This window comes from Lacerta agilis, chromosome 2 (assembly GCF_009819535.1).
Source record: "Lacerta agilis isolate rLacAgi1 chromosome 2, rLacAgi1.pri, whole genome shotgun sequence".
NCBI lineage: Eukaryota > Metazoa > Chordata > Lepidosauria > Squamata > Lacertidae > Lacerta > Lacerta agilis.
Genome location: NC_046313.1, coordinates 624746 through 642133, shown reverse-complemented (window position 1 = coordinate 642133; position 17388 = coordinate 624746). Strand labels below are relative to the sequence as shown.

The window sequence follows — 17388 nt, the reverse complement described above, 5'->3', positions numbered from 1 at the left end:
AGCTGGTGCTGCTGTTTGGTTACCATGTGACCCCACACTTCCTAGGGCAATAACTTGAATTTTAAGGAGTCAAATTGTCAAGGGCCTTTCTCTGTTTCTTTTAAGGAAAGATGATTTTGTAGATCTCTATAAAGAGTTTGAACCCAGTTTGGTGAACAGCACGGTTTACATCATGTCCATGGCCATGCAGATGGCAACATTTGCCATCAATTATAAGGTGAGGTGTGCTCCGTTTTTTAAGCTCTCTAGGGTGTGCTGTAATTTATTTCCTGCTTCACTTGGGTACCTGTCATGCTGGAGCCTGATGCTGCATTTGCAAGATGCTGGTGGCCAGGGGTCTCAAAGGGAGTGTGAAGCCATGTGGAACAAGGAGTGCTAGAAAGTTTTGCCAGGCCAGGAATCCAAGTAATGAAACTCTTTGTCTGTGCAGAATGGTTGAATAGTCTGCATGTTGCAAGTGGATTAGATGATCTGATGCTCTACTTTGAGTTCTTCAGGGTGCCCTACTATGAGAAGTACTAAATATTTTCATTTTATTGGTGGGGGCAGAAGAGAGGTTCAAAGAGAGCCAGGCCTTTTTTTTTTGCAGTTGCTCATGGCTGGGATAAGCTTGAGTACAAAGGAAACTACTTAAGCCACAAATTTGCATTTAAGGCTTGTGAAATCCATTACTTACCAGGACTGCTTTCTGACATACACACATTTCCTGTAACCCTCTTGTCCCTGGAAATAAAAGTAGATGTACCAGGGGGATGCAATGAATCCAAAGGATCTAGTGCCTTCCCAGTTTTCCAACATGCCCCTGGACCAAGGAATAAACTCAGCCCAGGAGCTGGCATTATTACCATTCATTTTCCTCCCTAATGGGAGGGAAATAGTTGAAGAACAGGGTGTGCAAGTGCTCTTCTACCCGCCATCAGCAAGAGTGTGGCAGGGCACTGGATTGAGCAGACCATGTCTTTGGTTTCAATCCCACCACCACCCAGCCTAAAAGAGATTAAAATCAATTTCAACCTCACAAAAATCTTGCTAATGAAATAAATGCCTAGCCAATAGACTGATATTTTGGCCTGCATCATGCAACCAGTCTCCAGGTACATGTCTGTTGAAGACATAAAATGACCATTTGGGGTGGTAGTATTTGGGTTTGGTGATAACTGCAATCTGGTTCTTGACTGCCCTTTCCATCCTTGTCTGTTGCTCAAGGGCCATCCATTCATGGAAAGCCTGCGGGAAAACAAACCTCTGCTGTGGAGCATCATTCTCTCTGGGCTGGCCATTGTAGCCCTTTTGACAGGTTCCTCTCCTGAGTTTAATGAACAGTTTGGACTGGTAGACATCCCAACAGAGGTGAGTAGGCAGGATCCTTCCAAGTCTTTACTTGGGGAATGTGTTTGTGTTTAGGGGGGGTTTCCACTTGGAGAGCTTCAGAAATGTGTGTTCAACTGGCAGGTAGCTAGCAGTGTGCATCTTAACCAGGGAGAGCCTAGATCAGCCTTCTCTGACCTGGTGCCCTCCAGATGTTTTGGGCTGCAACTCCCATCATCCCTGAGTGACTCAAGGAAATGCATGTAACTGTACTCAAAAGGAATAACTAGAACTGAACATGTACCTTTTTGTGTCCCCCATCCCCCCCCCAAAATAGTGATGTTGGCTGTGTTGTAGTTCAGCAAAAGCTGAAGAACCAGTGTCCCTAGTGTGAGCTATCAAGTGGCAAGCATGTACTTTGTTTCAATGCAATATATTTTCAACCAGTCATGAAAATGTTCACAAATCCAGCTTATTTTTGGCAAGCCACCAAAAAGTGTTGTGGAATAAATGTTGCTATTGGGGAACATTCATGTTTTTTTATCCTTCTATTGCAGTTCAAGATGGTGATCACTCAAGTTCTTCTGGCAAACTTTGTCACTGCCCTACTTGTAGACAGAATCCTACAGTTTCTTCTTGGCAGCACAAAGCTCAGAGTGCCTTCTTGAGATGAACGAATCCCTGGCCAAAAAAGGAACAGCCACTGTACAGTTTTGCAAGAAGAATATTTATTCTTTGGACAGCCCTCTCTTACTCCAGTTTGGTACTGGCAGGCGACTTCCCCATTGTGCTGTTTTGGAAACCACAACAAAGGCAATGCCCCGGGGGCTACACCAAGCTCCACCTGTTTCCCAGACATGACAGCACCTGCTGACTTTTATACTGCCCCTACACTCCTCAAAAGGTGGTCATGGGATTTGGTAATTAAATGGCAATCAATGCATTTTGAAATATGGCTGGAGTTTTCTTTGTGGTAAAATCCTTTCCTATTGTGCCCAATTCAACAGTTTTTAGAGGGATAGCACAAAAATCTTATCCTGGAGTTTGGGGCTGGAAGTCTTCTCATTTCACTTTCGGTTAAAATTAGTGTTGCATTTCTATGGAAGTCATACTTTCATTGTATACGAGGCAGCCTATTCAGAAAAGCCATTAACATTTTTAAAGTAAAGCTAAAATCTGCTAAAGTAATGCACCTGATAGTTACTTATTTTTGAAGAACACCTATGTGGTGAATGGACTGTCCCCTTGAGATATGAGTCCCAATAGCAAAAAGGCACACTGTCAAACAAATTACTGATGCTAGGAGATGCTGGGGGGGAGTCTAGCAGCAGCAGTTCTTTCGACGACAAAGCCATAGTTGTACTGAAAGCAAAACAAAACAGCCTTTATAAATCACACCACACAACTCTTATCTAGAGTAGACAACACAGGACTGATAGTCCCAAAAATTCTCTACGGACAGATGAATAAGTACATTGAAAAGCCTTAACTGCTGCTTACCTCTTTCTCAATATCGGCAAGAGATTTGATATGCAAGCTTTTAAACAGAGAATAGGCCTAGAAAATAAAGAGCAAACAAAGCAATTATTTTTGCCTCGCCATACCTTAATTTCCCAAGACCTCACCTCAAAACCAGTATTGCCACAACTAAAAACTTTCTTACCACCGTTCCCTCTAGAAAACAAGTTCTGATTAGCAACACCTCCACCCAATTGAACTAGACAACCCCCCCCCATCTTCCCTTAAAGGCAGATCTACAGTACTGACAACACACTTGGAATTGAGACTAATTCTTACATTCGTGCCCTTGGAGATGCTGCTCTCAAACTTGGGGTGCAGGGTGAAGGGCACCCCATCCATGGCTAAGAGGGAGAAAAAGAGTTAGGTTATTCAGGTGACAGTGTAAAGGACAAGGAGACATTTGCCACCCCTCATCCACAGGGCGAAATGCTCCACTCAATCTCAACGCTGTTTTGCCATTTTCCTATGAAAGCAAGAGCAGCCCAAGAGTCTGTGCAAAACAGGTTCTGAAAAAGTAGCAATCTGCTCCTAAACAAAGTAGTGAGATTGCTCTCAAGGAAAAAGCAACTCACACAAAGCCTCAGCCCCTAGAATTCTGGATACCTACCTGAGATGCCATAGACGTTTGAAGTGTCATATATAGACTCATGCCGCTTCAGGGTAGGTTGCCTTTTGGGACCGGGTGGAACCACGGGCTTTTCTGATGGAGGGACTACACTGCAGGGTTAGATTGGAAAGTTGTTCACAGCAATCTTATAAAGAATCCTGATCAATTACAAGCCAGACTCTCAAGAGTGCTCCACAGTGGATTTCTCATCTTCTGTGCTAGCTTTCTCTGTAGTATTTTTCCAATTTGGGCTTGCATGTTCTGAACAAATGCAGACAGCAAATAATTTACTTTATTTTGGCAAGATTCACTCACACTGAGCCTTGCAGTGACTCAGTACGATAGGATGTGCCCCCATCCACAGCTAATGAGACCATGGGTTTGTTCTTAGTTGTGCTGATCCTTGCAGACGCCTGCAGCTTCTTCAAAGCACATGTCATAATCCAGACTCTGCCCCTCACTATCCGGAAAAAGGGGTGGTGTCATCAGCTCTGACAGGCTAATACAACAAAAGGCTAAGGGTTGTAGCAAACTAACTTAAAAACTCAGCGTAAACCCAGTGAAATTAATGGACCTGATTTTTTGAGCTGAAGTAGCAATGGATGTAACCATATACCTACAGAGGGCTCCAGGGAATGAGAAACAACTTCTTTGCCTTAACTTGGGGGTGCCAATGCAGTCAGCTTCCACCTAATCATTAAAATTTTCTGATTGGCACTACCATTGTTCCTTTATATATATAAAAAACCCATCAATATATTGAAATATTCAAATACAGTTAAAATGCATTATGGCAATCAGAGGAAATTATTACACAGTAATAATGCAAACCTGCAAAAATTCAATTTGGAAATGAAACAGAGGGAATTGGTTCTTGGGCTGAGAGGTGTCCCAGAAGAAGTCAAACAGGATTTAAGAGAATATTTAACTGAGGTGTTAGCCAAATGGCTACAAATTGAACAAGAATTCTTGGGTGGTTCAATTGACAGGTGAATTCCAATTTTGTAGATTAAAAAATTGCCATGAGATTGTCTGGTGACCTTTAACTCAAGATCTATTAAGGATAGAATAATACAAACCAATTATATGAACAGATTGCAAATTGGAGGTAAAAATATTATGCTCAAGGAAATTCCTGCACACCTTTAAAAAACACATTAATTATAAATTTCTGACAGATGCCCTGAGAAACCACAAAAAGATAGGAATTTCCAAAAGGGATTTCCTTCACATACAAAAACAACATAGATTCACTGACATAGAGGCGGCCCAGAAATTTTCGAGGACATAGGAGTTAGGAGAGACTAAACTGTTGACAGAACCAGAGGGAGTGGTAGGAGGTGAGGAAGAAAAGGATAGTATAGATAAGCAAGAAGAAAGAAAAGAAAAAAACAAGGCGTTAATAAGTGACAATTAAAATGGCTGATAGGAAGATATATGATAGGGAGACAGGAAGTAAAAAGGAATAAAATTGAACACATAATACTGAAACAAAATCTAGATATAGTTTGTTTACAAGAAACTCATGTGGCCAAGAGACATAGAAGGGTCCTGTCAGGGAACTGTCCCCGGCGCAGTGCAAGGTGGTGGAAGGGCTCTTGGGATGCTACAGAGAGCCCCGGCCCCACCTGACCAGCAGCACCTCCTCTGGCAGCAGAGGGAGCAGTGAGGCTTCCAGCGGGGAGGGGCATGGGACTCAGGGGATGGAGGGCAAAGGCTCTGAGGATGCTGGAGAGACCCAGCACTCCCCTCGCTCAAGGGGCGATGAAGGAGACACGCAACTTCCGTCGCCCCAAAGGCGTCGCGTGAAACAAAAGGATTGGGGGGGGGGGTTCTGTATACCGAAACTCTTGTTGGGGTCAGAACCGGAAGGGGCAGAAGCTAAGTGCACCCAACTATTTTTAGTCAATGAGCTAAAGTGGGATGAAAAGCCAATGTTGAGAAACCCAGCCAGATGCAACTTTCCTCCAAAGAAAACCCCCAACAACTAGGGACTCTTACAAGTTACTAAAAATGTTAAAAAAGGGGTCTCTACAATATTTGGGGTGAGCAAAACCTGGGAGACAGCAGCCATACATTCTACAGGTGAAACTCGAAAAATTAGAATATCGTGGAAATGTTCATTTCTTTCAGTAATTCAACTTAAAAGGTGAAACTAATATATGAGATATACTCATGACATGCAAAGCGAGATATGTCAAGCCTTTATTTGTTATAATTGTGATGATTATGGCGTACAGCTGGTGAGAACCCCAAATTAACAATTTCAGCTTTGGGATTTTCATTAGCTGTACAAGCCCCTGTGGCGACAAATAAACAAAGACCTAAAGAGATGGAACAACACAAATTTCACTCTCTCATACAAAATAGCCATGATCAAAATGATCACCCTCCCAAAACTAACCTACCTGTCAGGTAACTGTCCCCAGCCCAGCACAGGGTGGTGGAAGGGCTCTCAGGATGCTACAGAGAGCCTCAGCCCCACCTGACCAGTAGCACCTCCTCGTCCAGCGGAGGGAGCAGCGAGGTCTCCAGTGGGGAGGGGCAGGCAGCTCAGGAGCTGGAGAGCTGAGGCTCTGGGGATGTTGGAGAGACCCTGCACTCCTCTCGCTCAGCGGGCGAGGAGGGAGACACGCTATTTCCGTCACCCCAAGTACGCAGAGGAGTGAAACAAAAAGAGGGGAGGCACAGATTTCGTATACCGAAACTCTTATGTTGGGGTCAGAACCGGAAGGGGCCACTCCCAGATTCTGCAGACGGTTGATACAGACATGAACTTTTAAGCTCTGCACTGTACACAGTATGCACAATAAAACTACTAAATAAATGGCTGGAGTTTTGCCTGGTTACTCATGAGCAACCATCCAACAATCTTACACTACCTATTCCAAACCCTCCCAATCTGGATTCCCCAAGCCCAACTCTGCAGATGGCAGAGAAAACTACATTCCTTTATCTTCTCTCACACAAAACCAAGAATAAGCCCCAAATACCTGCATCTCCCCATCTCAGAAGGATGGGGAATCCCCAACATAGAAACATATTACATTGCCAACCAAATACACCATATAATCCCATATATACTAGAAGATGAGACAAAAAAGTGGATGCACCTAGAGAAGGACACAATTGAAAATACCTGCACCACAGCATACCCTCTCCTCCCAAACAAACTAAGGAAAATTCCCACAACACTTAACAGGTACACACAGACCATGCTCAAAGCATGGAAAACAGTAATAGGCAAACTATCCCCAACCCCATCCCCACTAATTCCCCTGGCATACCACCCATTATTCCACCACGCAGCACAAAACCTCCAGATTAAAACCTGGCAAACCAAAGGCTTATATCGCCTAATAGACTTCTATTAAAATAACAAACCTTTGTCAACACAAGAAATACAAGACAAACTAGAAGACACCCAAATGCCCTGGTTAACACATCACCAATTACATGCCCTCTTAAACAATCCAGCAGTAAAATCAGCAGCAACTAGGCCCCTGACAACCTTCCAAAACCTCATCCTAACAACAAAGGGACAAGGCAGAGGAACAAACTTAGTTGGTCTCTAAGGTGCTACTGGAAGGAATTTTTTTATTTTTTATTTTGTTTTGGCAGAGGGATGGTATCTGCAATATACAAAATACTACTCAAGAATCCCATGAACTCCCTAGACGCAATCAAAAAACAATGGGAGGATGACATAGGCTATGAGATTAACCCCACTCAATGGACCAGAATGTGGTTTAAACCCCCCCCCCTTTAAATCCATGTCAACGAAAAGAAAAGAACGCACTCTGAAACTCACCTACAGGTGGTACCTAACACCAAGAAAATTAGCGCTAATATGCCCAGGAACCTCACCAAAATGCTGGAGAGGGTGCACCTCCACAGGCACATACCTCCACATGTGGTGGAAGTGCTCCTAAATCCAATTATTCTGGACAACAACCACACGAGAAATATGTAAAATAACCAAGCAAGTATTAGAAATCACCCCAAAATTGGCCTTACTAAACATCTTCCAAGACAATAATGCCCACTTACATCACAAAGAACTCATAACCCAGCAGCCAGAAACATCATAACCAGACACTGGAAAGAACTGTCAGGAGTAAGCATGGACCAATGGAACCAAATAGTATGGGAAATAGCCTTACTAGAAATATTAACCAATAAACTGAAACTGACATGGGGACAAATAGAAGAAAACGCCTTCACCCCGGGTATGGCTCCCCTTTAAACAAGACAATGACAAAAATCCATCAACAGCATACAAATCAATATGGCTAACCTGATCCAAAACACCCACCCACCCCACTCACACATGAAAACAAATACCACCACAGCCAACTACAAATGAACAGTAACACCCTAGGCCAACCCCAACCTCTTTCACTACCAAAGGAACACAAGTGAACAGCAGAGAACCTGCAAAAGCAATGCTGACACCAAACCCTATATATATATATATATATATAATCAAGTAAAATAGAAACATTGTCACCCGACCCCACCCCCACCCATCTTCCCTCCCCCTCCACCTCTTTCCCCCTTTTCTTCCTAATGTCTCAACAAATGAAACTGGTTTGTAAAAATGTTACATGGAAAAAAGTATGAGAGAGAGACATTGCACATACTTTTGTAAATCAATAAAATCTTTAATAAATACATTAAAAATATAAACTAAATAGCACTGGTCACTGGTCTGCCTCACTAATTCAGAGGTACAATGTACTCATTGGCAAAGATTCAGGACAGCTGTAATGGTAAGATGTGTAAATGAGAGGTTTCACAGTGCAGTTTCAATTCAGTTAACACATAAAACTACATTAACAGCTACACCTCTCCTTCCAGAGATTATTTTTTGAAAAGCAGCCATACATACAGTTTTAGAAACATTAAGACAGTTGTTATGGAGCTGGTGAAGTTTCAATCTGCTGCCCACCCTATGCAAATAAGAGGGACAGAGGTAACAGGCTCTCTGCCCCACAGTTCATGCTTATCCTCACCAGCAATTTGCCTCCCACAAAAGCCTGGAAGCTGGAACTGGAATGCATGTGCAGAAAGCTCAAGCACCCTGAACCAACAGGTGGCAATCTGGTCTAGCAATTTAGCTGATCTCTTTTTGTGAATGAACGTTTATAAACTGAGAAAAGCAGGTGAGAACAATTGGCATTTGGATGGTTCAAGAATCTGGCCTAGCATTTTACTTTCTACAGGATAGAGCCTATGCCAGTGAAGATGGAAAATCATGGTGGGTCAAGAATGATGTGCTTGTGACAAAAGTTGGACAGAATCTACAACAAGTCCAAAACCTACCCATCTGGTTCTAATGAAAGTCGCTTCATTTCTAGGCTCACTTTCCGTGGCTTGGGAAGGGGCTTGGGCTTGAGAATGTGCTCCTTTTTACACCAAAGTGCAAATCCACTCATTTCCCTAGATGAGAGGAATATGGTTAGAACAAAAGCATGTCTCCCAGGAGCTACAACATGAGAACAATGAATATAGATTGAGTGCCTCACCCTATCCGCATGTAGTTTGGGATCACTTTATTTTTGCTACTCAGCAAAATGTCAAACACAGCTGTTTCAGCTGCAGTCAATGGAATCAGCTTGACACACAGTCTCTTCTTCTTGGAGAGGGAGGTTTCTGCAGCAGGGATGCAGGAAGAGATTACACCCAAATGACATCAGAATAACACCAACATCTTGCCTTCCTTAGATGGGCTTATGCATCCAAAGGTGGAGGGGAAGGTAAAAGAATATGCTCAGCCTCGTATTTGGGCTTCCCTGACCTGCACACAGTTCCATGCACTATCAGAATAGAGTGAACATGGTCACCAGCTTCATAGAGAAAACCCAGAACAGCCAGGTTAGTCCACCTAATCTACACCCATGTCAGCTCCAACTAAATACATCTATGTGGACCTGAAACTCTTGAAAGAGACAAGCTACATTGAAGGAGTTTGTTTACACCTGGGAGGCTCTTACTAAAATCCTGGGGATCCTAGCATTCATTTTTAATGTACATTTCTAAACATCACAAGTTGGAAGGTGTGAACAGACTTCTTGACACTGCTGCCTTAGTGTCAAATAATTTCCTGCTCCAAGCTATTTTACATAACTAGTCAAATTTGTACATGGTGTAAAAAAGACCATAGATCCAGCCAACATGTGATGTTTACAGCACAAGTAATTTCATAAGGCAACACAGGTTCTAGCCTATTTAAGAGAACAGCTATTGAAAGTGTAGCCCTTTATAAACAAACGCAAATGGCATATAGAAGTCCTTCCCCACAGAGAGAGATTCAATTACGACTCGATTTTATTTGAACACTGTTCTTATTTGGAGCAGGTGTTTTTCCATATTTTCTCTCACGGTTAAGACAAGAACCAAAGATTCCAGCATCAGAAAATCAGGCTCCATTTGCTTTCTCGCAGAACAGTGCTTGGCTAGTTTTATGCCGCCTGAAATACCTGCTCATGGGTAAACATGCTGTAGTAATTTAATCTGCTGGAAATCGGTTATTTTCAATAATTGCAAAATAAACTTAGAACAGTTTCAGTCCTCAGACCTAACTTTTGTTATATCTCAATTATGAGTTCAACATTCTTCCTTCCTTTTCCTGTGTGTCTTCTTTTAGATTCTTTAAAATAAATACATTTTTATTAGGGTTTATAAAGAAATATACAAATATTAGGATCAAATATATTTATAGCGTCTTCTGCCTCAGCAGAAAGGGATACTTCAGGTATAGGAGCCACTTAGCCTAAGTAAACAGTATTGAAATGAGCCCCCACCACCACTTTCTGGACATGGCCCAGGAGGAAGGAGCGGAACCACTGTATAACAGTGCCCCCAGCTCCTCCACACGGTCCAGAAGGATGTCATGGTTGATGGTATCAAAGGCCACTGAGAGAACCAGAAGAACTAGGAAACAGCTTTCACCTTTGTCCCTAGCCTGCCAGAGATCATCAACCAGTGTGACAAAGGCAGTTTCAGTCCCATGATGAGGCCTGAATCCTGACTGGAAGGGATCCAAATGGTCCACATCCTGCAGGAATGCCTGGAGTTTTTCAGCAACCACCTTGCCCAAGAATGGAAGATTTGAGACTGGGCAATAGTTGGCCATATTGGCCGGGTCCAAATATGTTTTTTTAAGTTTAAATAACCGCCTTTCAGCAGGTCTGGGAAGGCTTCTTCAGAGGGAAGCAACAAAGGTTGTGTTCTACACTGTTATAACAGCAACACACGCTTATGTAATAGGTCAACGGGATACAAGCTAACCCTACAGGATAGCTGTTGTAGTCCAAGACCACTAAGTATCCTAGGTACATACATGGAAATAGAAGCTATTCTTGGTTAGTTTCTGCTGAAGAAACAAGTATCCAATGAATAGGCAGACTTACTGGGATCCAAAAATTCCTTAGCGTAAGTGTATCCGTAAGGCAGTGGGGTTTTCTCACTCAGGATTATGACATCATAAAGTACATCTCCTGTGGGGTTCTGAAAAGCAGAATTCATAAAGTCCAGCATCACTGAGTTACTGGCACCCAGGTTCTCTCAGCAACCCTGGCATCCTCCTTACCTCACTGTTTATGGCTGATGTAGAGCATAGGAAGTAACCAGATTTCTGTGCAAATCCCTTTCCAAAGTTTGCAGATGCTCCTTCTACAGTGGATGTGATCTAGAGACAGCAGAAGAGATCAGAATATCTATGAAGCGACAGGGAAAAGCACTGTCTTGATTTGCTTGATAAGGGGTCACAGAAAGAAAATAGATTTTGCATGTTAATATTCAAGATCCACAGAGCCTTAAAAAGCCACGTTTTAAAGAAATTGTGCCACAGGAACTCTCCTGCAGAACAGGTGCTGCTTATTAAATAGCACAATGACACAAGCAGGAGTGAAGTGTGGAAACAGTGGGGTGGGTGGGGCAGAAAGCAAACCAGTCTATGGTTTTGTAACCTTTGGACTACAGCTGAGTACACCAGGAAGCAAGAAGTTACTGAATGAAACAAGTCAGGCCACACTGTAGCCAAACCAGTTTAAAGTGTGTGGAGTGAAACGTCAACAGTGCAACAATGCTGAAAGGCACATACATGTTGCTGACTAACTGAAACCAAGTCAGGAATCTGTTGCCAAACTGTCAGATGACATTTAATTATCATCTGCTTAGCTTGGTTGACAGCTGAGCTATGTTCACCTGGTCTTTGTATTCAGGGCTGCAAGATAGCCAGCAGAGATGCAGAAGAGAACTATACTCAAGAAATATGCTAGAAAGAGGGGCTATATTGTCCGATACTGGAGCCCCAGGTTCTTATTCAGTCTAAAAATACCAGAGGACCTAGTACTGTACTTCATTGGTATAAAATACTATAGCAGCACTGTCATGTCTAAGTACGGCCTCTAGCCGCTGCCCACTCCAAAGCTCCATTCAGCCCTGGGCTCCTCAAGATCCTCCCAGCAGAACAATAATATTTTGAATTCCTGTTCAAAAGCACTTTGTATAGAATTATATTATAAATGGTCCTCACAACAGCCCTGCAAAGCAGGCCACTATTATCTCTCACAAGCAAATCACTAAAGATGCAGAGCTTAATCTAAAAAACAAAGAGGGGTTTGGGGTCTCCAGCTCTTCCCCGCCCCTCAACGCCCAAGCAGACGGACGGCTCTCAATCTTATGCAAGCTCCTTCTGCATATGCTCGGAGGCGCTTTCCCTTGTAGCTCACCTGGTACTGAACATTTGGGCAGGTCTCTATTTAGAATTAACTAACCTCAAGCCAGTTAGGATCGTTGTCTATCCCCCCCCCCCCAGCTCCCGACTTCTGCTCAGACGTCCTTTAAACACACGCAGGGAAGGTGAAGGGCGGCGAGCGAAGGGGATCTTTCTCTCGGGGCGGCCTTTCTGAGGAACCAGCGGAGACGAGCCCCGAGGAACCCAAACCCTCGGAGAAAGAGCGAGAGAGAGAGAGAGATGTGACGGGGTCTCGTCCCTCACCGGAGTCCATCCCGCGGGGGCTCCGTGGGCGGCGGCGGCGGAGCTCCACCCCAGGCCGGTGAGCGGAAGGCTCATGGCGCCCGCGGCCTCGGGACACTCTTCCGCTCCGGAGAGCGAGGCGGCGGCGGCAAGAAAGAGTAAACTGCAACGCGTGCGTCCGCGAGAGAGAGCGCGAAGGGGCGTCTGTCTGTCTGTCCGTCCCGGGAGGCGCCTCTCGCTCTGCCCCCCCCCCTCTCCTCAGGATTCAAAAGAAAAAGCCGTTGGCTCGTCCGCCTGTTCGCTCACAGCGGGCCTCTTCCGATTGGCCGCCTTAGCGCAGCCAATGAAAAGTTCGCTCTCCTCCGGACATTTCGGGAAAGGCGGAAGAAGCGCGCAGGCGCCCTACCTCGTCTTCCTCGAGGGCAGGGTGGGGCTTCGCGTCGCTTTTCAACTCCTTTCCTCCGTTCCGGGAAGGCGGGGCAAGGAGAGAGGCGGAGTCCACGGTTAGCCAATGAAAGGCGACTCCGTCGATCCCTCGCGGAGATCTTTCGCTTGTTTTCAAAGAACGGCGTGGAACTTTTTTGCAGTTCCTCCCTTTATCGTTTTGTTAACCGCTTGGAAGTAAGTTTGTCAGCTACAATCAATCCTGGGAAGTTACTGAATGAAACAAGCCAGGCCACACTGTAGCCAAACCAGTTCAAGGTTTGGCTGGGATTCAAGGCAGACTACCGGGTACAACATTTTAAAACAAAACAAAATAAAAAATTCTTTCTAGTAGTGTTGCATTGGGCAAAAGGCCCTTCTTCTGAGCTACGCCAATAAGGAATCATCAGTTTCCTTAAAGCAACAGGTTACCATAGCATTTCTATTATAGCATATTCAATGATTTATTGGGGTTCATATTATATTCATTGTGGCCCCTTTGGGCCACTGCTACAGTAGCACCTTAGAGACCAACTAAGGTAACAAACTTAGTTGGTCTCTAAGGTGCTACTGGAAAGAATTTTTTATTTTATTTTGTTTTGACTATGGCAGACCAACACGGCTACCCACCTGTAACATTTTAAAAGTTTGTCAGTTACAATCAATCATAGATCGATAGATAGGTTTATTGCGGCTATAAGCCCATATAAACATATAAATGTTTTATGAAATAACTAAATGAGCAAACTCCAAAAGCCAGAACTGGGCAGTGCCTTCACTGAGGACCAGCTGTGGAGTTGGGGAATTTGATATTTTCACATGCACGTGACTCGTTTTCATTTTTCAATCTATTGAATAGTCATTTTTCAAACTATTTAAGAGAGTGGGTTACCTTTTTAAACAGCTGTACTTTAAAATACAGTGTTGTCGTTTCAACTTAGTTTAACCCAGATAAAGTTACGCCATTCAAACTGTTAAGAATTCTTTTTAAAAGTCCAGGGTACTCAATTGCAGCCTGGCTCATATACATATAGTTGTAGGGTGGCCACTTGCACATGAACAATAAAAAGAAAAAACTGCATATGCTAACTGATATGTATAAATGCATTTAGAAATTATGGCTGTAATCAGTGCTTTTTTTCAGGGGGTACTCGAGCGCATGCAGCACCAACAAACCACCACCACCCCCTGCAAAAGAAAAGCACACACCTCTTTTTCTAGAAAAGCACTGGCTGGGGGGGGGGTTGACCCGTGTGCTTGCTCATTCTTCAAGTGCCAACTATGCTCAAGCCAATCAAGCTGGGATTCAAGGCAGACTACAACATTTTAAAAGCATCATTCTAAAATACAAAGCAATAAAAACAAACTAGTTAAGAACAGTTAAAACACATTTAGAACCAGCAGTAAAATACTGATTGTTCCACATTGATTGCACATAGTTTTCAAAGGCCTATCTGAATAGGAAGGTCTTGGCCTCCTAGAGGAAAGACAGAAAGGAGGGAATTCCACAATATGGGAGCAGCCACCAAGAAAGCTCTCTTCTGTCACCACCAACCATGCCTCTGATGTTAAGACTAGGTCTGGACAACCCTTTAAACATAGGACATGGCCATCCTAGATTACTGGTGCATACCCAAGTCAGGCTGTGCAAGTCTATCAATTAAGCCACAGGTTAGCAAACTAAGGCCCAGGGGCTAGATCAGGCCCAATTGCCTTCTGGATCTGGCCCACAGACAGTCCAGGAATCGCCACGTGGATCACCCGCACGCGTGTTCTTTCCCTCTCCCTCATACAGTGGCAGCGGCAGTGCCTCCTCCCTCCCTCCTGGCTTCTCCCTGCCCTGCCTAGAGGAGGAAGGGGGCTGGACTTTGTTGGTGCCAGAAGCAGCAGCAGCAGCAGCGCTCGAGCGGCCACCATTTTAAGCAGCCCCTCTCCGGAGCCCTGTGTTTTCCAATTTAGCAAACAAGGCTGTTTCTCTAGCACTTTAACAAAGGCCAGGATGCAACCCAGCTGAAAGCTTAACATCATCTGCAAGTAAAAAAAAAAAAGTTAAATCTTCTTTCTTCTTTGACGATCACTTGTAGCCAAGTAAGATTTGTCTTCGATGAACATGGTCTCAACAGTGAGTCCATGAGTGACTGGAGGCTAATTCTGGATCCACACATCCTTCCACAGTGGGGAAATAGGTTTCCGGGCGGGAGTTGATCCTGCTGAGAGTTCGCCAAGTGTGCCTTCCTCTTAACACGTTTCTCTTTTTCGTCCTGTGTTTGAGCGTCTTCAATGTTCATGACACCTTTGGTAAAGGCTATTCTCCAATTGGAGCACCCACAGGCCAGTGTTTCCCAGTTGGTATTTATACTGCATTTTTAAAGATTTGCCTTGAGTCTTTAAACCTCTTTTGTTGACCACCAGTTCAGAATAGAGTAGTTGCTTTGGAAGGCAATAATCAGGCACCCACACATGACCTGGGGACTCCTGCACCTCCCCCCACCCCAAGTGCCAGTGAGAGCTAGCATTCATTCCTGTAAAGCACAGATCCCCCTGGGGTCCAGGAATGGCAGATCTCATTACTATAGGGTCCTGTCCTGTTAAGCATTCTGTGTCAACAAGAGCCCAATAACATGCCAAAAGCTGCCTCTCAAATGGAGAGCTCTGTTATGCAGACGCACTCTTTTCCCTGTAGGTCCCTTTTGCCACAAAAGCAACACCTTCCTCATCTGCAGACACTTGTAACTCAAATGGCTGTTCTTTGATGTAAGGTCCAAAAGACATAGCTGCAGCTACAACAGATTTAACCTCAGATAACGCTTTTGGTTGCTGCTCCCCCCACACAAACTGTGTTTTCTTTCGGATAACCTGATAGATTGGTCCTGGGATCTGGGCTAGATGGGTTATGTGCTGCTTCCAAAAGCCCATTGGCACCACTAACCACTGAGCTCCTCCTTAGAGGAGGGGGCTTGCAGCGTCACAATTACATTCAACACTCCATGAATTAGACACTTCAGGTTCCTTATCTAGAAAATTCAAAACCCTCTGAACATTTCCATGCAAAATAGTGACAGATGCAGGCACTGGTCTACAGGGATAGCTGTCTTCAGTAGCCTCACCTCTGGAGCTATGCCTCCCCCTCCCATCTGTTTGCTGGGGAATTTTCCAATCACTCACCTACCCACCTCCCCGAGTCGCAATACAGTGATGTGATGGGGGGCTGCCCCCCTCCTCCTTTTTGCTGTTAGCACACTTCTTTTTCCAAAGCTTAAACACCTCTTCAGTGGAAATGCCTTCTATCTCTGCTTTCGGTACCCCCACCCCTAGCAATTCATTCATCTGCCTCCTGTTCACCTTCTGCTCTAAATCCCAAGAGCTTGCTTGCTCTCTTTCCCCCTTCGCAGCACCAAGTTAGTTCTTGGTATGAGCTTTCGTGTGCATACACACTTCTTCAGATACACTGAAACAGAAGTCACCAGACCTTAATACAGGTGAAACTCAAAAAATTAGAATATCGTGGAAAAGCCCATGGAGAAGTCAACGGAGACATGTACCACATGTGGTGGACCTGTAAAAAGATCAAGGAGTTCTGGAACCTAATATATGAAGAACTTAAAATTTTTTTAGGAGTATCTTTCCTTAAAAAACCAGAGGCATTCCTCCTAAGTATCATTGAGAATGACATCCCAGAGAGCTCAAAAGAAATTTTTCTGTATGGAGCGGCAGCTGCAAGAACGCTGATAGCATTAAACTGGAAAGGGGAGTGCGTACCAAAAGTAAAAGAGTGGCAATATAAATTTCAAGAGTATGTCGAGATGGCCCAGCTAACCAGTAGCTTGAGAGGAAATAATAGACAGGCATTTGTGAAAAAATGGGAGAGATATACAAAATACCTGCAAGGCATCCAAAATGGTATAAAGTCTGTGGTGGCCTTTGAATGATCCTGGAGGAAAATACACTAAGTCAGAAAAAGAAGCTGTGTTTGGTTTTGTAGAAGGTTTTGGAATTAAATAAAGGACAAATGAAAATGTTATGTACTTTCAAGAGCAGAAAAGGAATGCTTATCAGGAAAGACAGGAAGTCTGTATGTGTACATATGTGTGTTTTTTTATGTATGAAATTAAAGTTTAGTTAAGGTTAATAACTTATGTTTAAGTTAAGAATTAAAGAAGAATTGTAATGTTGGTGGGTGTGGGTGTGGTGGTGGGGGTGGGTGTGTGTATAAAATAATAGAATAGTCGTTTTATATAATTCTTTATATGTTGTTATGCGTTAACGCTGTTATTGGTGCTATTCATGGCTGGTATCTTATGTTATATCATTATTGTTGTGTTGTTTGTGTTTTTGTTTTTTCTGCTTTTTGATTTTGTATCTATATTTTTTATACCCAGTATGATGAGTGTATGATCAGGTATTGTAAAAATAAATAAATAACAACAAAAAAAGAAAAAAAGAAAAGCCCATTTATGTAAGCAATTGTTTTCATTCACTACTGGAGTTTAATATATGAGATGCAAAGCGAGATATGTCAAGCCTTCATTTGTTATAATTGTGA

At 43.6% G+C, this 17388-nt stretch overlaps 1 protein-coding gene across 1 annotated transcript; it reads right to left on the bottom strand.

The window, feature by feature from the left end:
* Nucleotides 1-2509: 2509 nt before the first annotated feature.
* Nucleotides 2510-12583, bottom strand: MVB12A (multivesicular body subunit 12A). The gene is made up of 9 exons (XM_033136517.1): nt 12444-12583; nt 11031-11129; nt 10852-10948; nt 8965-9091; nt 8762-8878; nt 3437-3546; nt 3106-3170; nt 2809-2865; nt 2510-2670 (listed from the first exon to the last, which is right to left on the bottom strand). Exons 1-9 carry the CDS (start codon nt 12516-12518, stop codon nt 2608-2610), a joined length of 810 nt encoding a protein of 269 aa, XP_032992408.1. The 5' UTR covers nt 12519-12583; the 3' UTR covers nt 2510-2607.
* Nucleotides 12584-17388: the final 4805 nt, after the last annotated feature.